This window comes from Rhinopithecus roxellana, chromosome 16 (genome assembly GCF_007565055.1).
Source record: "Rhinopithecus roxellana isolate Shanxi Qingling chromosome 16, ASM756505v1, whole genome shotgun sequence".
Lineage (NCBI taxonomy): Eukaryota > Metazoa > Chordata > Mammalia > Primates > Cercopithecidae > Rhinopithecus > Rhinopithecus roxellana.
In genome coordinates this window covers 94,196,167-94,223,053 of record NC_044564.1, presented here as the reverse complement: position 1 = coordinate 94,223,053, position 26,887 = coordinate 94,196,167, and the positions used below count along the sequence as shown (strand labels likewise).

At 42.5% G+C, this 26,887-nt stretch overlaps 1 protein-coding gene across 3 annotated transcripts in view; it reads left to right on the top strand.

The window, feature by feature from the left end:
* CDK5RAP2 (CDK5 regulatory subunit associated protein 2) overlaps positions 1 to 26,887 on the top strand; it is a 204,784-nt gene that overhangs the window by 855 nt on the left and 177,042 nt on the right. For all 3 annotated transcript variants that reach the window (XM_030919432.1, XM_030919433.1, XM_030919431.1), the window contains exons 2-3: positions 7,540 to 7,607; positions 11,148 to 11,215. In XM_030919432.1, coding sequence (XP_030775292.1) covers positions 7,540 to 7,607; positions 11,148 to 11,215 — 136 coding nt within the window. The remainder of the gene's footprint in view (positions 1 to 7,539; positions 7,608 to 11,147; positions 11,216 to 26,887) is intronic.

The following is a 26,887-nucleotide window of genomic DNA, read 5'->3' as shown; positions in this document are numbered from 1 at the left end:
GAGGTGATGCCTGTCGAGCCATTAGCTTGGCAAGTGTAGTGCCTGCTACATAATCAGTGCTTAAAAAATGATCTTGTGTTGCCATTAGTGTTATTATTACTACTGTCATCAAAGGTGATATGAATCAGGGAATAATGGCCAAGAGTGGCCTCCCATGGACCTGCCCCAAGAGACTGGGAGTCCCCATTGCTGGTTGAGCTGGGGTCTGGTAAGAAGGCCTAATAGAGCACTACACTGCTCCAGGGCTGGCCTCTGTGGTTGTCCTGGACTCCTGGTTGGAGAGTGAGTGGAAGAAAGAAGAGGAGAGCCCTGACTGAGAACCTGCACTGTTTATCCAGCTCTACTAGAGACAAGCTGCTGCTTTTAGTCAACAGATCCTAATTGAAAGGGTGACCATGGTATTTATTGTGCTAACTGGGACACTTTTAAGAGTGAAAAGGGCCAGGCGCGGTGGCTCACCCCTGTAATTCAAGTCCTTGGGGAGGCTGAGGTGGGCCCATTTCTTGAGCACAGGAGTGTGAGATCAACCTGGGAAACATGGTGAAATCCTATCTCTACAAAAAATACAAAAATTAGCCAGGCCTGGTGGCATGCACTTGTAGTCCCAGCCGCTCGGGAGGCTGAGGCAGGAGGATTGCTTGAGCCTGGAAGGTTGATGCTGCAGTGAGCTGTGTTCATGCCGCTGCGCTGTAGCCTGGGTGACAAAAGTGAGACTCTGTCTTAAAAAAAAAAAAAGTGAAAATAATTAATATTTATGCCCGGGCAGCAGACATACATAGGGCCTATCTTGGGTAAACCTGGACAAATGGTTTTTCTGTTTATTGAGAACCTTCATGTATCAGGCACAGACTAAGATGCTTTGCAGTTCCTGTCTAATTGGGTCCTGTGATATTTCATCATGCCCTTTTCTGTCTGTTTTACTTCCACTGCCCCAGTATATTTGGAGTATGGCTTCTCTCCTGTATTGTCCTTTGCACCTCTAATAGTTTTTTATACTACAGTTTGAAAACTATTATTTATGGCCGGGCGCGGTGGCTCAAGCCTGTAATCCCCAGCACTTTGGGAGGCCGAGACGGGCGGATCACGAGGTCAGGAGATCGAGACCATCCTGGCTAACATGGTGAAACCCTGTCTCTACTAAAAATACAAAAAACTAGCCGGGCGAGGTGGCGGACGCCTGTAGTCCCAGCTACTCGGGAGGCTGAGGCAGGAGAATGGCGTGAACCCGGGAGGCGGAGCTTGCAGTGAGCTGAGATCTGGCCACTGCACTCCAGCCTGGGTGACAGAGCGAGACTCCGTCTCAAAAAAAAAAAAAAAAAAAACTATTATTTATTTATTTGAGTCTTGCTCTATCACCAGGCTGGAGTGCAGTGGTGCGATCTCGACTCACTGCAACCTCTGCCTCCCGGGTTCAAGCAATTCTCTTGCCTCAGCCTCCCCTGTAGCTGGGATTACAGGAGTGCACCACCATGCCTGGCTAATTTTTGTATGTTTAGTAGAGACAGGGTTTCACCATGTTGGCCAGGACGGTCTCCATCTCCTTATCTCGTGATCTGCCCACCTTGGCCTCCCAAAGTGCTGAGATTACAGGTGTGAACCACCATGCCCAGCCTGAGAACTATTTTTTAAATATAAATCTGCTCTTCACAGTCTGCTGCTTTATGCTTTTAATGCTGCTTATTGCTGTTATCGTAACTTCCATGATTATTCTCTCAGATAGCCATTCTCATTTCAGTGCTTGTTGGCCAAACACTTAGATTTTGAGGTCCCAGGCCTAGCTGGGTTTCAATCCCAGTTCTGCTACTTAACAACCCCTTGATTTGGGGCAAGTCACTCATCCTCCATGAGCCTCAGTGTTTATCATCTGTAAAAGGGGTTGGTGTAAAGCCTAGGGTTGGCATAAGGATTAAAATGAATCTTAAAAAGTTTAGCTCAGTGTCTGACCTGGAGTAACTACTCAGCAAAACAGCAAACATTCTCCTTTCCCTCATCTCCCTCCTTTACAGGGCCTAGATACTGCATACATTCCATCTTAACCATTTTAAAGCATGGTTCAGTTGTATTAAATCTATTTGTATTATTGCTGAACTGTCACCACTATCTATCTTTGTAACTCTCCATCTTGCAAATGCAAAACAGAAACTCTGTCCCCGTTAAAACAGTAACTCCCTATTCCCCTCTTCTTCCATCCTGTGACAATCACCAGTCTACTTTCTGTCTCTATGTTTTTTTTTTTCTCCTGAGATAGGGTCTTGCTCTGTTGCCCAGGCTGGAGTGCAGTGGAGTGATCTTGGCTCACTGCAACTCCCGCCTCCAGGGTTCAAGCAATTCTCGTGGCTCATCCACTTAGTGGCTGGGACTGCAGGCATGCCCCACTACACCTGGCTAATTTTTGTATTTTTAGTAGAGACAGGGTTTCACCAGGTTGACCAGGCTGGTCTTGAACTCCTGGCCTCAAGTGTTCTGCCTGCCTCGGCCTCCCAAACCTAGCCTGTCTCTATGATTGTGACTACTCTATAAGTATCGCATATAAGTGGAATAATACACTATTTGTCCTTTTGTGACTGGTTTATTTAATGTAGCATTATGTCCTCAAGGTTCATGCATGTTGTAGTATGTGTCAGAATTTCTTTCCTTTTTAAGGCTTTTCTTTTCAATTTTTTTTAGAGGTAGTCTTGCTCTGTTACCCAGACTGGTCTTAAATTCCTGGGCTCAAGTGATCCTCCTGCCTCTGCCTTGCTAAGTGCTGGGATTACAGGCACAAGCCACTGTGCCTGCCCCTCACCAATATTTTTATTGTCCTTTTGATTATACCCTTAGGGTGTGACATGGTAGGTATCTCATTGTGGTTTGTTTGTTTGTTTTTTTTTTTTGAGACAGAGTCTCACTCTCTCACCCAGGCTGGAGTGCAGTGGTGCAATTTCAGCTCACCACATCCTCTGCCTCGTGGGTTTAAGCGATCCTCGTGCCTCAGCCTCCCAAGTAGTTGGGACTACAGGCGCATGCCAGCACGCTTGGCTAATTTGTATATTTTTAGTAGAGACGGGGCTTCACCATGTTGGCCAGGCTGGTGTCAAACTCTTGACCTCAGATGATCCGCCCACTTCGGCCTCCCAAAGTGCTGGGATTACAGGAGTGAGCCACTGCGCCTGGCCCTCATTGTGGTATTGATTACACGTTAATGGCTACTGATATGTTGAGCATCTTTCCATGTGCCTTTTAGCCATTTGTACACTTTCTTTGGAGAAATGTGTATTCAAATCCGTTGTCCATTTAAAAAATGTGAATATATTTTGACCCAGCAATTCCACTTCTTGTCATCTATGCTAGAGAAATCCTCATACTTGTGCATAACAGGACCTTATAAGGACATTCATATGACAATATGTGTAAAAGAAAAACTTGGAAACAAATTGAGTTATTATCAGTAGGGGATTGGGTAAATACACATCCTTTCAAAAGTATCTTTCAGACTGTGGCCCATTGGTAGCTCATGAAATTCAATTTAGTAGGTTGCAGCCAGGATTTAGAAAAGTAGAACAGAATAGAAAACATTTCAAGGATGAAGAGTAATAATATTTCTTCTGCGGCTCATGGTCAGTAAAGTTTGAAGAACAGTGCTGTAGAAAGCTTTGTAGGAGTTAAAAACTTTGAGGCATATCTATTTGTACTGTCATGAAAACATCTTGAGGGCATATTAAGTAGAAGAAAGATGTTGTAGCAAGATATATACTGTTTGATTGCATGTGTTTTATTTTTAAGCAGCAAAATTAAAACTATCTATGTAAAAACACATAAAAAGATCTGGAAGTTACAGGTCTTTTTGATAACAGTGATTACCTCTTAGGTGGGTACTAGATGGGAGTGAGGAGGAGCCAAGGAGAACTTGAGGCTTATCTGTATTTTTTTTTAAATTTATGTATTTTTCTCTAATTAAGAATAAAATAGAATGAAAAAGGGGTTGTTAAAAGACAAAAGTGAGCTCATTGGTGTAATCGTCTGAATGTTATGTCTGGTCTCATTCACGGCTCTAATGAAACAATTTGTCAAGGAGACAGTCCTGTTGGGTCTTGTGGTTTGAATGGACATTTGTTGCTGGCATATATAGGCATAGAAAGAGGTCACTCCTTTTTGGTAGCAATAGAGCAAGATAGGAGGATGAGGTGGTGGAGCTCAGGTGAAGGTCCATTCAATCACTCAAAAATTGTCCACAGACAGTTGCTACAGCAGGGCACGATGGCTCACCCCTGTAATCCTAGCACTTTGGGAGGCTGAGGCAGTCAGGTCACCTGAGCTCAGGAGTTTGAGACCAGCCTGGCCAATGTGGTGAAACTCCATCTCTACTAAAAATACAAAAAATTAGCTGGGCATGGTGGTGCATGCCTGTAATCCTAGCTACTTGGGAGGCTGAGGCATGAGAATCGCTTGAATACGGAAGGCGGAGGTTGCAGTGAGCTGAGATCACACCACTGCACTCCAGCCTGGGCGATACAGTGCGAGTCTCCAAAAAACCAAACCGAAACAAAACAGAAGAGTCATTATGATGGCTGTGCCCTGTGCTGAGTGATGGAAACCTTATGCCTTAGTCCATTTGGTCCTTACCACCACCACCACCACCCCCCATCCCCAACCTCAGGGAAGGCGTCAGGGGTACCAGGGTGGTGTAGGTTCAGGGCAGGGGGTTAAAGTCAGGCTGGCTTGGAGTTTCCAACCTATTAACTTTTGGGTCTTTGTTTTTCCTCATTAGAAAGTTAAAAAAAAAGGTAACATTAAAAATCACCACCTACTGCAGAAGGACTATGGTGAGGATTAAACCTGATTTTAATTTCAAACATTCAGTTTAGAAAATGGACTTCAGTCCTGTGGTGAGGATGAAAGGGAAGGCTGCCTGTCCTGTGCTGAGTGCGGTGCTTGTGCAGAATGGGTGCTCCATGTAAGGCAGGTTTCTTAGATTGTGCTTTATTTTGCACGTGAGGAAACTGGTACTCCACCATGTGTCACATTTATGTAGGAGTTTTGGGCAGTCTTCACACAGGCTAGCAAGGGGAAAAGGCACTGGGATCCTGGACTTTGGGCTCAGCTTTGCCAGTAACTTTTGTGATTTTGAGCAAATAAGTTCCTAACCCATTTCTGGGTTTCAGTCTTCTCATCTGTGGAGTAAGATCATAGCTGAGCCCTTTTGTTTTGCTTACATTGTTTTTATTTCTGGTGAGTCTCCCTGAGGCCCCAACCTTAATTATAAGGCTACAAGTGAATGATCAGAATGGAAAGTGGGAGCTGCTTGGGGCTGGAGGTGTGGTTGGAACTGACTGGAGGATGCACATGACAGAGGTTCATAGCATTTTAAAAGTGGGTAGGTAAAGCCCAAGTGGAAAGTTGGCAGGATCCAAGCAAGAATTTCTGCATTACATAGTGGTTTTGTCTAAGAGTTGGGATGTCAAATGTCGTTTTTCAAACTTTGCCTGTAGGAAGTTTGTCTAAGACCAGAATCTTTGGCTTTGTTTGCTAGGTACTTTTCAGCTGTGATTGATCTTGGCTTGAGTTATTCATGGGCAGTTTCAGCCAGTGGGAGTTAATGTAATGGCTCTGGTGGAGAGAACCCCAGATTGAGAGTGTAGGACCAGACCTTAGGCCGAGCTTGGCCAATAACCTGGTGTGTGTGACCTTGGGCTTCTGGACCACTGTCTGCAAAAGGTGATGGTTGAACTTTATTTTAGTTTTTAAAATTCAGTTTAGAAAATTGATTTTGTCCTTTTAGTGATGTTTATTGGAGGAAATTGAGAATTATACAACATTAAAAAGGAAGAAAACCTCTCATTTCCCTACTGATGATGACTTTTAATATTTCAGTGTATTTCCTTTGTCTTGTTATATATCTATAGCCCACCTATTTCCAAAACGGACTTGAGGTGACTTCAGTATTTATGTACTGTATGTATTTGTTTTCATAATTGAGGATGTATTCTGTTTATGTTTTTTCATTTGCCTTTATAGGGGACACATTTTTTATTTTTTTATTTTTTATTTTATTTTTTGAGACAGAGTCTCACTCTGTCACCCAGCCTGGAGTGCAGCGGCGTGATCTCAGCTCACTGCAACCTGCGCCTCCTGGGTTCAAGTGATTCTCCTGCCTCAGCCTCCCAAGTAGCTAGGATTACAGGCACCTGCCATAATGCCCGGCTAATTTTTGTATTTTTAGTAGAGATGGGGTTTCACCATATTGGCCAGACTGGTCTCGAACTCCTGATCTCAAGTGATCCACTGGCCTTGGCCTCCCAAAGTACTGGGATTTTAGACATGAGTCACTGTACCCGACCTGGACACATTTTTTTTTGGATCATTTTCTTGATGTTGGAATTTTATGATATTTCCAATTTTTTGCCTGTTTTTGATCTTGAAGGTACATTCCAACTCCAAAGTTTGGTGGTCAGGCAAAATTGTCTGAGGAGCACAATGAATTTGGATTTAGAGGCATGGAAAGAGCAAACTGCCAAGAAGGCAAGCTGAGTTTCCATCAGCTCCTAGTTTACAGTGTGGGATAGGGAAGCATTCGTGGGGGTTGGACGTAAAAGACCTGGCTTCTGGACCTGGCTCTCTACTGAACTGCCATGTGACCCTGGCTAGGACAGTGAAATTGTCTGGGCCTTGAAAAATGTGTGCACCCTCAGGAAGTTAGGCAATTCTAATGATGGTAAATCTTTTATAAATTGTAAACCACTGTAGGTTTCAAGGCGACATGATATTTCGCTCTCATTTGTGGAGTACCCACAGTATACTGGACCTTGCTGTATCTTGTTTAATTGCCAATTACTCTGTGAGGTAGCTGCTGTTCTCCTTTTACAGTTGAAGAAAGTGAGGCTCAGAGAGATACATGGCAGAGCTTAGAATAGAATCCAGGATAGTGTCTTTTGTGTCACACCACACCTCCTATTATGGGTTAGTTTTCTGTCAATGTCTCCAGATCCTCACTGAATGTATTTATGTAATTCAACCAGGACAACTTCTTGGATCAGTGAATTTTGCATTGTTTGACATTCTTAAAGCATCTAAATTGGTGTCTGATTCCCAGAGGTTGTGATAGGCATATTAGTGGTCATAATGGTAATAGTAACAACAATAATAATTGCCATTTATTGAACATTTACTATGTGCTTTGTGTTTATATACATGAACTAATTTAATTTTTACAGGGAGGGCATGGTATCCCCATGTACCAGATTAAGAGAGTGAGACTCAGAAACATAAGTAGCTTGTACTTGTCACAGTGCCTCTGCCAGTAGCACATATTTGGCACACAGAACATGTGATATATGACTGAAGGAATGACATTACTGAAGGTCACTCAGCTATCAAGTGTTGGAGCTGGAACTCAGACCCAAAGCCTGAGTTCTTAACCTCTGTGCTTCATGCCTCATAGGTAGCTCAGCTGTGTGCGTCCCTCCTGGCCATGGGATGATTGTCATGTGCAGTCCAGACAGTCGTAACAGTTTCTGTTGTTCAAACATTAGCTCATCTGTTATCTCATGTGTTCTCTCCTAGTGGCCTTGTTCCCAATGTACCAGATGACCTAGATGGCATCAACCCCGATGCTAGGTTGGGAAATGGTGGTAAGTACACAAAACCAGGCCTTCTCTTGAGTAAAGAACAAGGAAAGTAGACATTAGACTGTGAGCATCTTGAGCTTTCATGTCTCTGGGGCCCAGAGGCTTCCCTGGACTGGCATACAGTAGGTGCTGAGTATTTTTTGTATGTATGGATTTGCTCTGCACCTGCTTTCATAAACACTGGACTAGAGGAATTGTTGTCCTTTTGGCCATACTTCATGAGTTTCATTTGTTGCTACTAAACCTATAGGGACTCAGTGAGCGTTTGCTGAACTGAACAACTGCATGGAGGCTGGACATTGAATTGGCGGCTAGGCCGGTGGCTGGAGGCCCAGGAGAGCTGCCATCTGGACGCTAGCATGCCAAGACCTTCCTGGCAGGCTGCTGGATCCTGTTTGCCGGCTGAGGCCCAGCATTCCTACACGGGCCTGCCCTTTGGAGACAAATAGCTGGTTAGACCACAGGAGACGGCACTGAGTAAACAAGTAGCGTATTGTGTTTAAGCTGGATTATGAGGAGACTTTGCAGTTTGGGTCTAGCTAAGCATTCTTCATAATTTTTATTTCTGAAGAAAGTGAATGCTTAAGCATCTCTGTGGGTAGTGCTAGTTTTTGCAAAATATCTCTAAGATATTTTGACTTGTGTATTTTTTTCTCTTTTCCACAGTGCTGGGATATGTGCAAAAGGAAGGAGATTTTGGAGCAGACAGGAAAAGAGTCCCAAGGTTTATTTCTGGAAAATCCCTTAACTTACAGGGCACCCTCATGTTTTCCTCAGGAACCTATTAACTTTTACTTTATTTTTACTTTTTATTTTTTTGAGACAGGGTCTTGCTCTGTCACCCAGGATGGGAGTGCAGAGGTGCGATCACGCACACTGCAGCCTTGACCTCTTGGACTCAAGCGATTCTCCCATCTCAGTCTCCCTAGTATCTGGGACTACAGGCGTGCACCAAGACATCCGGCTAGTTTTTGTATTTTTTGTAGGACGGTTTTGCCATGTTGCCCAGGCTGGTCTTAAATTCCTGGACTCAAGCGATCCACCTGCCTCAGCTTCCCAAAGTGCTGGGATTATAGGCATGAGCCACTGCACTCATTGGCAACTTTTACTTTAAATGCAAAATCTAACAAGTCTGATGTGAGATGGAGTCTCGCTCTGTTGCCCAGGACTGCAACCTCCGCCTCGTGGATTCCAGCAATTCTCCTGCCTCAGCCTCCCGAGTAGCTGGGATTACAGGCATGTGCCACCACGCCCAGTTAATTTTTGTATTTTTAGTAGACACAGAGTTCACCATGTTGGCCAGGCTGGCCTCGAACTCCTGACCTCAGGTGACGTGCCTGCCTTGGCCTCCCAAAGTGCTGGGATTACAGGCATGAGCCACCATGCCTGGCTGGCTTATTTCTTAATTTAGCCAATAGTATACATCTGTTTCATGCCCGACCCTGGGCTCAGTGCTAGAATTCAACCTCAAACGTGTTTACATTTAAGCTGAGAAGATAGACAAACACTTATGAGAAATCATATGATCAGTGTCAGGAGCAAAGACGTATCAAGTGCTGTGAGAGGGGATTAAATGGAGATTTCCTCTGGTGTGGAAGTGAGTCAGGCTAGAGTTTCACAAGAAATTGATATTGGAGCAGAGACCTGAATAAGTCGGATGTAGGTAAGGAAAAAGGAGGGGATGAGCATCCCAGACACAGGTGAGGGCATGGCCCATTTGAGGAACAGGAAAACAAACCAGTGTGCTCTTCACAGTCTGCTCTGCCCATTTCTTAGCCTCTTTTCTGCTAAGTGGTTTCTGAACACCATCCCCACTCCCACCTCTGTGCTTTTGCCCGGGCTGTCTCTCCTTCCTTTTGTTCCTCATCTGCCCAGTTCCTGCTTGCACCCTCTTTAAGACTCAGCTCAAAGCTCACCACCTTTTTTGGCTCTCCCCAGGCTAAGGTGTACTTTCCTCTCTCAGCATTGTGTATTTCAGTTTGTCTCCTCTCATTTCATTTATTCCTGTTGGCTACTTTTAAAGTATCAGAATCAGACTAGTTCTCAGTCGCCTATACTCCTTCCATCCTACTCCAAACCACCATGGCCTAGATTATCCCAATGTTCTCCTAACTGGTTTCCCTGTTTCTCTCCTAAGCCCCTTACAGTCTGTTCTCAGACAGGCAGCCAGAGGGAGCCTGTAGAAACCTAAGTCGAATCATCTTACTCCTTAGCTCCAAATCTTCCAGTGGCAACTCAGAGTCCTTAGAAGAGTCTAAAAACTGTATACAGTCTGTCCCCGTTTACCTGTCTCACCTCCTCTCCTGCTGTCCCCCTTTGTTTATTGAGCTCCAGACTATTGGCCTCTTGACTGTTCCACAGACCCACTGGGGACCATACTTCCACCTCAGGCTTCTCTCTGAATGTGGAGAATTCTCCCCCAGATAACTGGTCCTTTCTCTTCAAGTCTGCCCATATGTCACCTTCTCAGTGAGACCTTCCTTAACCACCTTACTTAAAATGGCAGTCCTCACCCCATGCCTCCTATTTCCTATCCTTACCTACTTTTTCTCCATAGCATTGATCACCTTTTAACATATTATGCCGTTGTCCTTTCGTTTTGTTTATTGTGTTTCCTCCCTCTAGACTATCAGCTGCATTTGTTTGTTTTATTTCCTGATGTTTCCACATCTAGAAAGGGGCCTAGCAGAAAGTGGGCTCTCAGTGCATATATTTTGGAAGAATGAACTTATTCTCTCAGCACACATTTACTGAACACCTACAAAGTGCCACGGGTATTCAGCCTGATAACAGTTAGTTTAGATCTCCATCCTGCCCACTCGATAGGGAGCCTCTTGGGTGCAGGATTAGTGTCTGCTTCACCATTGTTTCCTCAGCTCACAGGATGGGGCTTGGCACCAAGTAGGTGTGTAATACATGTTTGTTCAGTTAAAGACGCTGCAGAGAGATTTGGTTGTTGGCACAGTCTTTAAAACAGGTCAGCAATTTCCGGTCCACTGCTTGCTTTTGAAAATAAACTTTTATTAGAATGCAACCACTTTGTTTCTGGATTGTTTGTGGCTGTTTTTGTGTGACAAGGATTTGAGTAGTTGTGACAGATTTTAGGCTTTGTGTATGGCTCACAATGCCTAAAATATTGTCTGGCGTTTTAAGAAAAAGTTTGCCAACCCTGCTGTCAAGTCAGTTAGACGTGCTTTGTTGTAATTACTGACATGAGAAGATGACACTCTGTTCAGTAAAGTAATTTCACGAAATAAGGAAGTATGTATCAGGACAGTCTGCTTTGCAAAATGCCTGACGTGTTTGCTGTGTTCATCCTCTGACGTGCGCATTGTTACTTTGGGGTTAGTTTAAGTAATTTGTAAATTAATGGTTTAGAGCTTTCCCTGGACTAAAATCAGTAAATCACAACAGACAGCAGGTACCAGCCGCATGCACTATGGAAGCAGTTCATGTTGTTTTCCTCTCTGGGCTCTGTTCCTCAATAGGAACCTTGAGCAGTTTGCATGCTGTGACGTTTTCCTTTCTTTTACCTTTTCACAGTGCTCCCAAATGTGTCAGAAGAAACAGTGTCTCCCACCAGAGCACGGAACATGAAGGACTTTGAAAATGTAAGTGGAAATACCAAATTACTGTCCCCAACAAATCATGTCTGCTGCCCCTGTCCAGCCAGACCCAGGAAAGCTGTGTTTCTTGAGATCTAAGTTCGGTGATGCCAGAGGTAGGAGAGGTGCCATGTCTCATGGACATCCTCTGTGAGACTTTTACGTCCACGTGCAGTCAGCCCGTTATACAAGGGCCAAATATAGGTTCTGATGGGATCAGCAGTTTTCAGCTTGGGGTGAAACTTTTAGTTTTCAACTTTGGTTTTCTAGTTTGGTGTCTTTCTGGTGTCCTAAAGGTGAGGATGTTTCCGTGTTGCACAGTTGAGGGGAGCTGACATTTGTCAAGGGCCTTACTATTACTATAAGGCATGTTATTTATGGTCCTCTATTTGATGCTCACTGCAACCTTTGAGATATTTTGTATTATTCCCATTTTACAGATAAAGAATCTTAAGACTAGGAGAGACTTGTTTATGGTCGTATAATAGATAAGTGTCAGAGTTGGAATTTGAATCCAGGTTTTCATTAATTCCAAAGCCATTATTCTTTCCACTGCATTGTGCCTCCCCTTGCATTTTGTAAACTTTTATCTTTGTTGCTCTTGAATGAAATGTGAGTAACCTGTACCCAGTACTGTGTAGTTTTTTTTTCTGAGAATGGATTACTTGGTGATAGATTTGGCTTCAATGCCTAATGTCTTCCAGCATTGTGTCTTTCATTTATTAGTAGAGGGGGTTTGTTGTCAAGTAACAGAAAAATAAGGTTATTTTCCCAATTCCAATTCTCTTTAACAAGTTACCTGTTCAGTGCTCTCATTTATCATGGGAAGAATTAGACCCTTCTTCATTTGTAAGCAAATGAAATCCATACTCTGCAAGACACAAGAGATATTTATCGGAGAGAAGATGGAGGACACAGAGAGAAGGACATTCCACAATTATGTTTCTCTCTCCCCAGTTGTCTTTACAGAACAGAGCGGTGCTGTCTCTGGATTTAATTTAGAATACTCATTACTGCTAATAGTTATCTGCAAACCACCAGTGACCAATTGAAGAAATGACTTGTCAGATCTCTAATGGAAACAAGTAATTTCTGAGCTTTGAGTTGTTATAATTTCAGCTGTACAACTCGATCTATGCTGTGGGGTCTGGGGCCTCAAACGAATGAGATTTGATTATTCTACATCGTGTATAATTAAAATGTGCTCTACTATTAAATGGTTGTTCCTGTTTTATCATAAGAGTAATAACAGCTACTGTTTATTGAGCTCTTGCTCTGAGCTGGGCACTTTAAGTGCTAAGTTCTTTGTATATGTTACTTTAATATTAAAGCGGCTCTGCAAGATGGTTATTTCATTTTTGAAGGGCACTGCTTTACATTTTATTTCTAAATTGGAAAATTTCACAGGATATTAGAATTTTGGTTTCACATCTTTTATCTGCTTATTGAACGGAAAGGAATCCCAGAATTGAACACAACCCTCTTTATTGTATATAGCAGAAACTGAGGCCCAGGGATGTGACATGGCAAAATTGTTCTCAGAGGCAGTCTGTGCTGCCTGAGGCCCATGGCTTCTGGAGCCAGGCTGCTTATTTGTCCACATCTCCTGGGTGCCCTGTGGCCGGTCACTTAACCTCTCTGTACTTCCCTCATTTTAACAATGGGCATGATAACAGTACCTACTTCATAGGGTTGTTAGGAGGATTGAATGAGTGAATATTTGCAAAGCACAGAGTACGTTCTATGTGTTTGCCATCACTGCTTCTTCCTTTTCTTACTGTTACTGTTATCATTACTGTTACTTTTTTCCCCTCTGCCATGTGATTCAAGTTCCCCTTGTTCAGATGTGTTTTTGGTGACCTAAATCCTGTTTTTCTTGAAGGTGAGGGAGAGCCTTCTATACCACCAACATGTTTTAGGATTTATGTTTTTTTCTTTATGACTGTAGTCCTTTGGCTGCTGTTAGGTTTTTATGGCATTAATATTTTTTATTGTAGCATTTTCAAGAGCAAATTCTGCAGCCGGAATTGAAATGGCCACAGTGTTCTCAGTGTCTCCCTTTCAGGTCTTTATGAGTCACTGAAATTTTTCATTTGGCCTGAGTTATGAATGCATGATCTCTGTGTAGTGGTAGTCTGAACTTTCTGTGGGATGCTTAATAGGAAATGCTCTTGGCATCTAAAGCTAATTTTAGAGTCAGCAAGCATATTAAGGAGGGGGCTGAGATACTTTGGATTTAAAGTGGAAACTCATGATTCGTCTTATTCTAGTCTCGGATGATTGATATCTAACCATCAAGAGTTGCGTTTAGTTGGGGGCTGGCAACACATAGGTCCCCTTCTGGTTTTCCTCAGAGTTCATCCATTTAATAAACATTTTTAAATGTACGCTACTGTGCCAGGCTCTCTGCCAGGGGGAATCTGCAGTGGATTAAGACCAGATAAGTCCCCCTATCCAGAGGCTCACAGTCTGATTAGGAAGATGGATAGAAAAATAGTGCAGGGACAGAGGTAAGTATAGGGTGCTGTGGGGCCACAGAGGAGGGGCTATGACTCGGGGTTCAGAGAAGCCTCTCTGGAGGAGATGTTGCCTGAGTTGGCTCATCAGGGACAGGTAGGGATTGATCAAGTGGAGAGAGTTAGGGAGCATCCCAGGCATAAGGACTCATATGTGCAAATGCAGAGAGAGGCATGACAGGGTTTGATGAGTTCAGGGACCTGTAAGTTCTCTTTGGCTGGAAGGAGGCTGTGTGAGACGAGTTGAGAGGTGAGGCCATTGAAGCAGGCAGGGGCCAGCTCCTGCAGGTTCTTGAACGTTACACTGCTTTGTTTGGTTTTTGTCCTGAAGATGAAAGGGAACCAGCAATGGATTTTAATCTGGGGAGGGAAATGACCAGAATAGTGCTTTCGAAAGCTTACCAGGCTGGTGACTATGAGGAGAAGAGTTTGGAGGGGAGCAATGCTGGTGGTAAGGTGATGAGTTAAAAGGCTGCTGTGGTGGTGTGGGCCCAAAGGGAGGAATGTGGAGCTAAGGGCATGGAATGAAGGGATATTTAGAACAGAGTTAATTTCAGAGCTGGAGGAGCTCTAGGAATCATCTCTTCCAGTCTTTTCATTTGACATGTGGGGACTCTGAAGCCGAGACAGGGGTAGGGACTTATTCAGGCTTTGAACCCAGGTCTTCTATCAAAGGAAGTCCTTTCTGTTTCATTGGACTGTTCTGTGCAAATACTCACTCTGGCTTGTGAAAACCACATGTCTTCTTTTTGGTCTTTAAACTGGTAATCCATTGTCTAATATCCTTGTTAGCTGAGGGTATAATCACCTGTATGGCAGGCCTTATGGTAGGAAGTAGGTAAATCAGTTGCTCTTCTATGGGAGCCTGTCTTACTGGTCTTCCCTCCCTAGACCAGAGGAGGCCTCGCGGAGGCAGCATTTTGTGAAGGCCTGTACCTGTTGTGACTTGTTCTGGACACTAGTATCTTGCTTTCCCTTTAAAAAACATGTTTTTTGGGTGAGTGGGGAAGACCCAGAATCTGGTACAACATATGCTGTCCAAGTAGCTATCTTTATGAACATATGGAAGAGTATAATCCTGGCTTTTGACAGGGAATGACATGGATAGCTTTCCATTCTCAATACTGATAGATGGCATTATTGGCTGTGTAATATTAAATAAAGGCTTATTAAAAGGGATAGATTGAGCCATAATTAGTAAAACCTTACTGTGGGACATTTCAAGTTGTTTCTAATTTCTCACTTTTATAAACAAAGCTGTGATGAATCTCCTTGTGCGTGTATCTTTTTATAGTTACGTGATTTTTTTTTTTTTTTTTTTTTTTTTGAGACAGAGTCTTGCTCTGTTGCCCAGGCTGGAGTGGAGTGGTGTGATCTTGGCTCACTGCAACCTCTGCCTCCCAGATTCAAGTGATTGATTCTTCTGCCCCAGCCACCCAAGTAGCTGGATTACAGGCATATGCTACCATGCCTGTCTAATTTTTTTGTATTTTTAATACAGACAGGGTTTCACTGTGTTACCCAGGATAGTCTTGATTTCCTGACCTTGTGATCTGCCCGCCTTGGCCTCCCAAAGTGCTGCGACTACAGGCATGAGAAACCGCGCCTTGCTGAGTGGTTTTTTTTAAAAGGGTAGATTCCTAGAAATGAGATTTCTGGATGTCAGAGATATTAAGCATAACTTATATGCAATAAACAGTAGATGCTATGGAATAGGATTTGTTATGTCTAGCAGCCTCCTTTCTAAGGAATTGAAAGAACTCTTAGCCAGGTATGGCTGAAACAATTTCCTGTATCCTGTCCACACCTAGTCTCCTTATCTTTTGCTGTTCTTGTCTTATACCCACCTGTCCTGAGATGCTGGCATTCTTGCATTGAGGCCCTTATTCCTATTGTTGAAAATTCTTGGCCTCAGCTGAGGCAGTTGGTCACATTTGAGTGTTTTGTTTTTGGTTTCACTAGGATGTTTGCATCTTTAAATTTGTTGTAATATGTTGTGAATTACTTACTACCAGATGATAACTCCCTCACCTTCCACTCCTGCCCCACTTGTATGGCCCTGAAGCTTTCAGAAGCACCGTGGTGTATAGATACGATGTGGATTTGAGAATGATGAGGACTGGGTTTCAGGCTTGGCCCTGCCACTTACTGACCTGTGGCCTTAAATTGGTTGTTTCTAAAACCTCGTGTGTAAACGGGGCTTCTACTGTCTTTCCTTCAGAGTTATTAATTGGGTAAGGTATGGAAATCATCTAGAATGATGCCTGGTGGAAGGTGGGTACTCAATAAATGCTGATGTCTGCTCTAATCCGAAGATTCTGTTGACTACAACCACTGCCCTGGGTTCTGCCCCATCAGTGTTCAGTTTCTGTACATCCTTCTGTGATGTTTCTTTGACCTTGGAATAAAATCCCTAACCATGGTCCATGAGAACCTGCCCTGTGTGATTGGCAGCTTCCTGTCTCTCTGAACTCAGCATATTCCTCTCCCTGTCGTACACTGCTCTTGCCACACAGGCCGCTATTCCTCGGCCACACCCAGCTTGTCCCCGTGCCAGGGCCTTCATGCATGTTCCACCCTCTGCGTGGACACCCTTTCTCCCTTTCCTTGAATGGCAGGCCCTTGGACCTTCTTGCCTCAACTTGAATGTGACCTTGTTAGAGAGGCTATCCCTAACTCCCTTCTCAACTCATGATTCTGTCTTCTAGCAAGTACTCAGCGCCCTGTCTCTCCCACCATGACTCTTGTGACAGTTTGTGGTTATTTCTTTATTAGTGTACTTGCTTAACATGTGTCTCTATTCAATGTCTGGTACTCAACACTGAACCTAAGAAAATCGTAGGCACCTAATATTTGTTGATTGAATGAATGTGTGACCCTGTATGGAATACTAAAGCTCCGAATTTTGTTTTATCTGTAAAACTGGGAAAAAATGTTTATCTGAGGCTTGGGAAAAGTAAAGAACATGCTAGGATAGTGCCTGCTATACCAGATCTTTAGCAATCAGGGCAGCTGCTGTGGTTATTGTTACTAAAGTGGCTGGAGAGGAGATATGCCTAGAGACACATTTAGAGGCAGATAGCTTTTAATGAGGATGGGGGCATGCAGGGCCAGAGTCATAGGAAAACAAGCAGTAATGAGGGCAAGGTGAGGCTAAGAGTGGGAGAATGAGGGTGAGCTCAGAACACGGCAGGAGTGTAAGAATTGGGTGGATGCCACTCAGTGGAAGTGGGTGAAGACCAGGTCTGTAGCTGGCAGAGTGAGTGTCGTAGCCACTTTCCACGGAGCTCTGTGCACAACATATAGCCCGACGGTGCTAGGGTTTTTTGCAGAGATGAGTACTTGGAATCAAGTAGGGCTCATGGCTGGTGGGGTAAAAGTGTTAAGTACAGGGGTTCGTTTGTGTAGTGGGACGTCCTGCTGGATTGAATGCTCTGAGTTCCTGTACCTCTCTCTGCATGTCCTGGCCATGCCCTCCAAAAATGGCCAGATGGAGGGCTGAGTAGTGTTAATTTTTACAATCTTTTTGAAGGCCATTTGGAAAGAGATTTTGATAGTCATAAATATAAAATTAGTCTTGAGCCCAATAATCCATTTTGGGGAAATTGATCCTAGGGAAACAACCCAGTAGAAGGAATAAAGCTCTGCTGATGAAGGTGTTTGTGACCACATTGTGTATCATTGTGAAAAACTGTAAGGAAGGGAAATTATATATTACATTTGTTATCTCTTTGCTTTTGACAAACGTGTATTGAGGATATTTCACAGATGAGGAAGCTGAGGTTGGAGAGATTAAACAATTTGCCCATGAGCTTATTGTGATTGAGAAGCAAAAAGAAGGCAAAATTCAAGCCTGGTCTTTCTGATTGTAAAGCTGGTCACTTTACAATAGAGCACACTGAGTCCATCAGTGCACAGCAGAGAAATGGTTAAACAGTTGACTGCATCACTTCAGTGGAATGTAGTGCAGTTATTTCAACTGATAGTTTTGTGTAATTCTGCCACAGTATGAAAAATGCTTAAGAAATATTAAAGGAAAGCAATGGAATATGCAAATTCACTTATGTTATAATTCTGCAAAAATGTATATTCATGAGCAAAGGTTGAAAAGAATATGAAAATAGTTGATTTCATAAAGTAGTTAAATTCCAACTGGTGTTTGGGATTCAGTTTTAAATTTCTGTTATTGAGGCTGGGTGTGGTGGCTCACACCTGTAATCCTAGCACTTTGGGAGACCAAGGCAGGGGGATTGCTTGAGCCCAGGAGTTGTGACCCAGCTTGGGTCACAAAGTGAGACCTCATTTCTACAAAAAAATTAAAAAGTTAGCTGGGCATGGTCATGTGTACTTGTGGTCCCAGCTGCTCAGGAGGCTAAGGTGGGAGGATTGCTTGAGCCTGGGAGGTTGAGGCTGCAGTGAGCCATGAATGTGCCACTGCACTCTAGCTTGAGCAACAGAGAGAGACCCTTTTTAAAAAAAAAAATTCTGTTATTGCTCCAGTATTATTTATAATAGAGACTTACCTAGTAACAGTTTTCTTGATGATTTGAAGACACCAAGGAGAACATCAGCATCAGAAATTGATTCCAAAGTATCCTCCCCTCTTTACTACCTCACTTAGCTGCTATAGGCAGTATTATCTTACATGCAGTATTGTTTACTAGAGATCAACTTTAGGTAGCCAAGTTCATGGTTTTTGTTATGGCTAGGTGAGGTCTAACAGTTTTTGTACTTTCAAAAAGGTTAAAAAATTCATTGTGACCCAAAGATCTGCTTATTAACGGCCTGAGAAGTGAATTTCTTTTTCTTTTTCTTTTTTCTTTTTTGAGACGGAGTCTTGCTCTGTTGCCCAGGCTGGAGTGCAGTGGCACAATCTCAGCTCACTACAAGCTCCGCCTCCTGGGTTCACGCCATTCTCCTGCCTCAGCCTCCCCAGTAGCTGGGATTACAGGCGCACACCACCATGCCCGGGTAATTTTTGTATTTTTAGTAGAGATGGGGTTTCACCATGTTAGCCAGGATAGTCTTGATCTCCTGACCTCGTGATCCGGCTGCCTCGGCCTCCCAAAGTGCTGGAATTACAGGCATGAGCCACCGCGCCCGGCCTCTTTTTCTTTTTAAAAAAGGCTTTACTCTGTGTGTGTGTATACACATACAATTTTTTAAGATAGACAATATCGGCTGGGTGCGATGGCTCACATCTGTAATCCCAGCACTTTGGGAGGTCGAGGCGGGCATATCACCTGGGGTCAGGAGTTTGAAAAAATACTAAAAATAAAAAAATTGGCTGGGCGTGGTGGCACATGCCTGTAATCCCAGCTACTTGGGAGGCTGAGGCAGGAGAATCACTTGAACCCGGCAGGCGGAGGTTGCAGTGAGCTGAGATCACGCCACTGCACTCCAACCTAGGCGACAGAGCGAGACTCTGTCTAAAAAAAAAAAGACGATATCACCGTCTATGTATGCAGACTATAATACTTCCCTAGGTGTAAACATTTAAAAATTGATGACTTCATGGAGGAAAGATGCCATACTGTCTTGAGACTGTGAGTGGACGTAATCACAGAGTCAGCAACAGCCAGGATCGCCACAGACCATTCCCGGTCAATAGTGAGTGAAGAACACAGGCCTTGAGACAGCAAGATGGTTGGGTTGGAGAAGATCTCTTCCCTTTAGCGCCTTGGTGTTGCCTTCACTCTACGCGATTTTTAATGCTATCCTGTGTTTCCTGCTTGCTGAGTACAAGGCTCTGCCAGGTGCTTTATCTCATTTGGTTATCACAACACCCCTGTGAGGGAATTGACTTTATCCTCATTTTATAGATGAGCCAACACTGGACAAAGATGTTAAAAAATTTTCCCAAGGTCACACAATGTAAAAGTAGCAGCTCGTGTAGTTTAGTCTGTTTCTGCTGATCGCAGAGCTCTTGCTCTTAGCCCTAGTGCTGTCTTGGGTGGAAAGATGATTTGGTAGAGTGAGCCTCAGCTTTGGAGGCCCAGGTTCTTGCGAGCCTTTGAAATGGACAGCCAGAATTAGGCGCACTTTGCTTAGATTTCAGTTGAGGTAGGGCTGGTTGGAGTTGCCCTGATTCCTTTTTATGTTTTTGGTTTTTCTTCCCTTTTAGATGGAACTTCAGGCTAGGCAAGGCTTTTGACAGAGAGTGGGAGTAGGAGGAAGCCAGGATGATTGACTACTAGCTCCTGCAAAGTTTTTCCTGCTGCTAAGCTGGGGCCCTTCTCCAGTTTCAGAAAGCATCACCCCATAATCATGTTGGGATATTTCCCATTTCAGATGGCTGCACTTCCACAGTAACATGTGGCTTCCAAGGGCTGGAACGTGGCAAATACAGCCTTGCATTAGCTTACTTTTGAGCATTAGGTTTCCAAGTCATATTTGGTGGGTTTTATATTTTGGGCGTTTATTCCTACTGTATTGTAAGCTGTTACCAGTTTTTCCACCTCAAGGTTTTTTTTTTTTTTTTTTCTTGTTTCTCTTAAAGGGAAAAGTACACGTGAGAAAAACAATGTTTTAAATTCCCATGTTGTACTAGGCACTATAGTAAACATTCTAATTAATTTCTTTCACTTCTTAGACTAGTTCTTTGAGATGGTTATAATAATCCCCTTTTTATAGATAGAGAAACTGAGGCACATAGGAAAAGTGAACTTCAGTAAGGCCATACAGCTAGTAAAGTGGTCTGGATTGCATTTATTCATTAATTTGTTCACTCATTTAACAAATTGTTGAATATCTACTGTGTTCTAGATACTTGTTAAAACCTTGGAGGAAACAGCCATGAAAGATTAAGTGGATTATATTCATGTAATAAACATGATAATAATAAACACGCAAATAGATGAGACAAATACAGATTGTGAAAAATTCTAGCAAGAAAGTAAGAGCTGTGCGTTAGAGAGTGAACTGGTTGGGGTGGTAGAGATGGGGTCCACTTTAGATGGCGTAGTTGGGGAGGGCCTCCCCAAAGCAGTGACATTGGAGCTGAGTTGGAAGGGATGAGACCGAGCCACCCTGGCAGACGCTGCAGAAAGAGCTTTGTAGGCAGACAAGGGCTTGGCTTATTTCAGGACTGGAAAGGAGGCCAGTGAGGCTGGAATATTGTGAACGGGGAGAAGATGATACCTGATGAGGTTGGAGAGGTGGTCAGGGACCAGATGATACAGCTCTTTGTAGCTGTGGCAGGGAGTTTTATTCTAAGAATGATGGAAACAAGAGCTAATGGAGGGTTTACCCAGGGAGTGGTGTATACCAGATCTGTCTGAAGCCTGAGGGGGCTCTAATTACATCACACTGCCTTAAAGAAATTATTATTATTATTATTTTTTGAGATGGAGTCTCACTCTGTCACCAGGCTGGAGTGCAGTGGCATGATCTTGGTTCACTGTAAGCTCTGCTTCCTGGGTTCAAGCCATTCTCCTGCCTCAGCCTCTGGAGTAGCTGGGACTACAGGTGAACACTACTACACCTAGCTAATTTTTGTATTTTTAGTAGAGACAGGGTTTCACCATGTTGGCCAGGATGGTCTCGATCTCTTGACCAAGAACTTCTTTTTTAAAAAAATTTTTAGGCTGGACACAGTGACTCACGCCTGTAATCCCAGAACTTTGGGAGGCCGAGACAGGCGAATCACCTGAAGTCAGGAGTTCAAGACCAGCCTGGCCAACATGGTGAAAACTTGTCTCTATTAAAACTACAAAAATTAGCCAGGTGTGGTGGTGGGCACCTGTGATCCCACCTACTCGGGAGGCTGAAGCAGGGAGAATTGCTTGAACCCAGAAGGCGGAGTTTGCAGTGGGCTGGGATTGTACCACTACACTCCAGCTTGGGTGACAGAGTGAGACTCCGTCTCAAAAAAAAAAAAAAAAACAAATATATATATATTTTTTGACAGAGGGTCTCACTCTGTCACCCAGGCTGGAGTGCAGTAGCATGATCATGGCTTACTGCAGCTTCGACCTCCTGGGCTCAAGTGATCCTTCTGGCTCTGCCTACCAAAGTGTTGGGATTATAGATGTGAGCCATCCTGCCCAGCTAAGAAATTCTTAAATGTGTCTGTCCATCTATTCTGCCAACCATTGGCTATTTAGTAACCATCTCTTGGGTTACAGTCGAGTGCACAAGGTGGTTATGGGATGGGGGTGGGTAGAAAGCCAAGCATCCAGCTAGGACAATTCAGTATGGTCATTGCTCTGATAAAGTAGAGAGTGTATGGAAACATGTAGAAGGATCCCCGGTCCAGCCTGGTAGTGGTATTCAAAGAAAACTGTGAGAGAAATGGTACTAAGCAGAGAACTGAACTGGCCATGGTGGAAAAGATGGTGCTTGTATTTCATTTTATTCATTTGGGACTGTCTGGCGTTTGCTGTGACCTTCTAAAGGCGTATTTTCCTTTGCCATATACAAAAATTTCTTTAACTATAAATAGGACAAATATTCTTTCAAGTGTTGCTGAGAATTTTAGCATTGTGTACAATGAGGGCATTCTAAGCAACCTCCATAAATATTTTATTGGTAGCTGAGTAACAGAATAAGGTTTCTCTTTATAGGAAGCATCTGGCGGGGTAGTCGTTTTTGTTTGAATGAATGTTTTATGTGCTGTTTCCTTAAAAGGAGGTGCTAATGAACCTATCAGTTGTTTCTTGTGCTTTTCTTGTTAACCACAAAAGTGAAACCTTAAGTGTTAACAAGCGGGCCAAGGGTAGATAGTTTGAAAATGTACTTAATGTGAAATATGCTTATCGTTTTCTTTTATTCACTGATAAAATTGTATTTATGGGCTGGATGTGGTGTGTCATGCCTGTAATCCCAGCACTTTGGGAGGCTGAGGCGGGTGGATCTCCTGAGGTCAGGAGTTCAAGACCAGCCTGGCCAACATGGTGAAACCCCGTCTCTACTAAAAATAAAAAAATTAACTGGGCATGGTGACACACATCTGTAATCCCAGCTACTCGGGAGGCTGAGGCAGGAGAATCGCTTGAACCTGGGAGGTGGAGGTTGCAGTGAGCCAAGATCGCAACACTGCACTCCAGCCTGGGTGACAGAGCGAGACTCTGTCTCAAAAAAAAAAAAAGTATTTACTAAAAAGAATATGATATGCTATTAAAAATTGTTTTTTAAAAAGCTGGAAAAAATATGTGGTGAGTGTGAAGATGTACTAGCATCCAAGTGTAGCTTTTCACATTTTGCCCTAATTCATTTTAGTTATTTTAAAAATCAGCTTTATTGAGATATAATTTACATAAAATAAAATGTATCAATTTTAGGTGTTGGATGAACTTTGACAGATGTATATTCCCTTGTAATCACTATTGTAATCTGTATGTATGTATGGTTATAGTTTTTTATATGTGTGTGCAGTTCTTGGCATATGTAATGATCACTACAATCAGAATATAGAACAGTTCCATAATCCCAACAACTTCCCGTTTTTTTTTTGCTTCTTTGCGGTCAGATCCTCTCTTCACCCCAAGCCTCTGGCAACTAATGCCCTGTTCTCTGTCCTTGTAATTTTGCTTTTCCCAGAATGTCATATAAATGGAATCGTACAGTATGTAATCTTTTCAGACTGGCTTCTTTGCCTCAGCATAATGTCTTTGAATTTGATTCACGTTGTGTGTTTCACAGTTGCTGAGCACTGTTCTGTCGAATGGATGTCTACTGTTTATCCATTCACCCTCTGAGGGACGTAAGAGTTTTTCCCAGGTTTTGGTGATTATTAATAAAGTTGCAGTAAACATTTATGTACAGGTTTTTTGTGTGAACATAGGTTTTCATTTCTCTAAGATAAATACCTAGGAGTGGAATTGTTGAGTCACATGTTAAGTATAGTTTTTTTGTAAGAAATTGCCAAAGTATATCTAGAGTGTCCGTGCCATTTTGCATTACCATCAGCAGAGTATGAGAACTCCATTTATTCTACATCAGTACTTGGTATTAACAATGTAAACAATTTATTTTACTAGGCACAGTGGGTCACATCTGTAATCCCAGCACTTTGGGAGGCCCAGGCGAGTGGATCATTTGAGGTCAGGAGTTCGAGACCAGCCTGGCCAACATGGTGAAACCTTGTCTCTATTAAAAAAAATACAAAAACTTAGCCGAGCGTGGTGGTGTGTGCCTGTAATCCCAGCTACTCAGGAGGCTGAGAAAAGAGAATCACTTGAACCGGGAAGACAGAAGTTGTAGTGAGCCAGGATCGTGCCAAGCCTGGGCAACAAAGCGAGACTCTGTCTCCCACCCGCCCCACCCCCCAAAAAAATTAACCATTCTAGTAGGTGTGTACAGTATCTCATTTTTTGTAGGGACAGGGTCTTGATTCTTTTTTTATACCTGTTTCTCCACTCAGACTTTCTATCTTTCCATTCATTTCAAGATTGTTGTCTTATGTCTTAGTACATGATTTTGCATGTTACAAACATTTTAGTCACTTGACTTTAAAAGTTTCACATTTTGAGGCTGGGCGTGGTGACTCACACCTGTAATCCCAGCACTCTGGGAGGCCGAAGATGGCGAATCACCTGAGGTCGGGATTTGAGACCAGCCTGGCCAACATGGTGAAACCCCGTCTCTGCCAAAAGTACAAAAATTAGCCAGGCATGGTGGCACATGCCTGTAATCCCAGCTACTTGGGAGGCTGAGGCAGGAGAATGGCTTGAATCTGGGAGGTGGAGGTTGCAGTGAGCCAAGATTACCGCCATTGCACTCCAGCCTGGGTGACAGAGTGAGACTCCGTCTCAAAAAAAAAAAAAACAGCAGTTTCACATTTTGAAATTGTCAAATTCATTTATTTTCTTCTCACAAAAACCTATGAGATTGATTTTATTATCCCTGTTTTAAAGTTGAGGAAACTGAGGCTCAAAGAAGTAGCATGTCTAGTTTGCATCATAAAAGAGAGTTAAGATTGGACTTAGTATTGTCTCCAAAGCCGCTAATCTTTCTGCCTTACCATTGAGAACTGAGCTTGAACAGTGACTTTGAGAATGGAAAGAGAACAACAGATGCACGAACTGTAGCATGGACAGGCACACTGCATTTAGTAAATATCATCAGCACTCGCTTCACAATTCAGAGTCTCAAAAAAAGATTGCGTTTTTCTATTATTACTTTATTTTTATTATTTATAGGAAATTTATATGGTACAAATATACAATGTACTTCTAGATGCATACTATCATATCAAGTAAATAATTACGTATTCATATCCCCTGCCCTTTTAAAAAATAGTAACCTATCTATATAATGTTCCATAGTATAGTGTTTTTATTTAACAATGTACCTTGGACATAATTTCCTATGAGTGCACAATGTGGTCTCTCATTCTTGTTTATGGTTCTATCATATTCTATCGAGTTGACATACTATAATTTACTTAACCGTGGACAAACTGACTTTTAATAATTCACATTAACCATAGACTAGTAGACTATTTGACTTTAAAAACTTTAAAAAATGAGGCCAAGTGTGATGGCTTGCACCTATAATCCCAGCAGGTTGGGAGGCTTAGGTGAGAGGATTCCTTGAGCCCAGGAGTTTGAGGCTGCAGTAAGCTGTGATTATACCACTTCATTCCAACCTGGGTGATAGAGCAAGACCTCATCTTTGGAAAAAAAAAAAAAAAAAAAAAAAAAAAACTTTAAAAGAAGTGTAACATGCATGCAGGCATACCCACAAATCATATGTGAACAGTTTAATGAATTATCAAAAAAGGAGCATAACCTATAACCATCACCAAAGCCAAGACATGGGACATTATCAGTGCCCCAGAAGTTTGCTTTGTGGCTCATTCCAGGCACTAAGCACTTTTCCTCCCCAAAGGTAACCATCATCCTGGACTAATTTAAAGTCCCTTCCTTTGTAACAGGGTAAAGAGAGGAATTTTTTTTCCCCGCAAAGGCAGAGACTTAAAAATATGTGAAACAGAGAGGGAGAACCTGGGGATGTTGGTAGGATTTTGGAGAACATTTAACTATTTAAACATGGTGATAGAAACGTACTAGGAATTGCTTTACTGTGTAGGCTATTATCTGTTCTTGAAGTTAAGTTAGACTGCACAGAAAAGTTTACTGGATGAACCAAACCAAAAAAGTCAGGAATTTTCTCTATAGGCAGTGAGGTTGAATTGACAGATCATAGTTACTGGAGTCAGATAGCAGGATGGGAATCCCAGCCCTTTCCCTACTAGCGTGATCTTTGATCATCTATATAGTGGAGACGGTACTTTTGCAGTGTTACTTTAAGAATTGAGATATTGTATGTAAATTATCTAGCTAGGTGCTTGTTTACATAGTAGGTTCTCAGTAAATATGCTTTTTCTTACTATATCCTTTTTTCCCCCAACTTTTTATTGTGACAGATTTCAAGTGTATGAAAAGTTGCAAAATAGCGCAGTGAACAACCATGTATATTCATCTAGATTCACCAATTAATGTTTTCTATATTTGCTTTATCTTTTTTTTTCTGTCTCTGCTCATTTGAGTTAATTGCAGACGTCATGACACAGCACTCTTAAGTACATTAGCATGTGTCTCTTTCTTAGGACATTTTCCTGTAAAATCGTAATATTATTACCTAATAAAAAGTTGTTATTCAAGTTTCCCCAGGTATCATCATATGGTTGTTTTTGTAAAGAATTCAAGCTTTTATTGTACTTAGTAGTCGTGCCTCTTCAATCTCTGTTTATTTAGAAGAGTTTACCAAACATTTTTGCCTTAGGATTGTCATTAAGATTTTTGAAGAGTTCAGTTCTGTTGTTTTGCAGAATGTTTTTCAACTTAGATTTATCTGATAGACTCCTCTTGATTAGGTACAGGTTAAAGGTTATAGACAGAAGCACTTGAGATGGAATTGTTTGCTCTCAGTGATTTATTTCAGGAGGAAAATGATGTTAGTTTATCCCTTCAGTGGTGATAAGAGATGAATTTTTTTGGTTAAGATGGTGTTCGCAAGTTTTCTAAATTGTAAAGGTACCTTTTCCTTTTGTAATTAATAAGCCATTTGTGGGGTAATAAGTCTGAGACTGTCTGAATATTATGTTCTGTAGTGATCTTTCATCTCATGCTTTTAGTGTTGCTGATTATTACCTGAATCAGTCATTACTATGGAGGTTGTACAATAGTGATTTTCTGTTCCTCGTATTCTACATTTA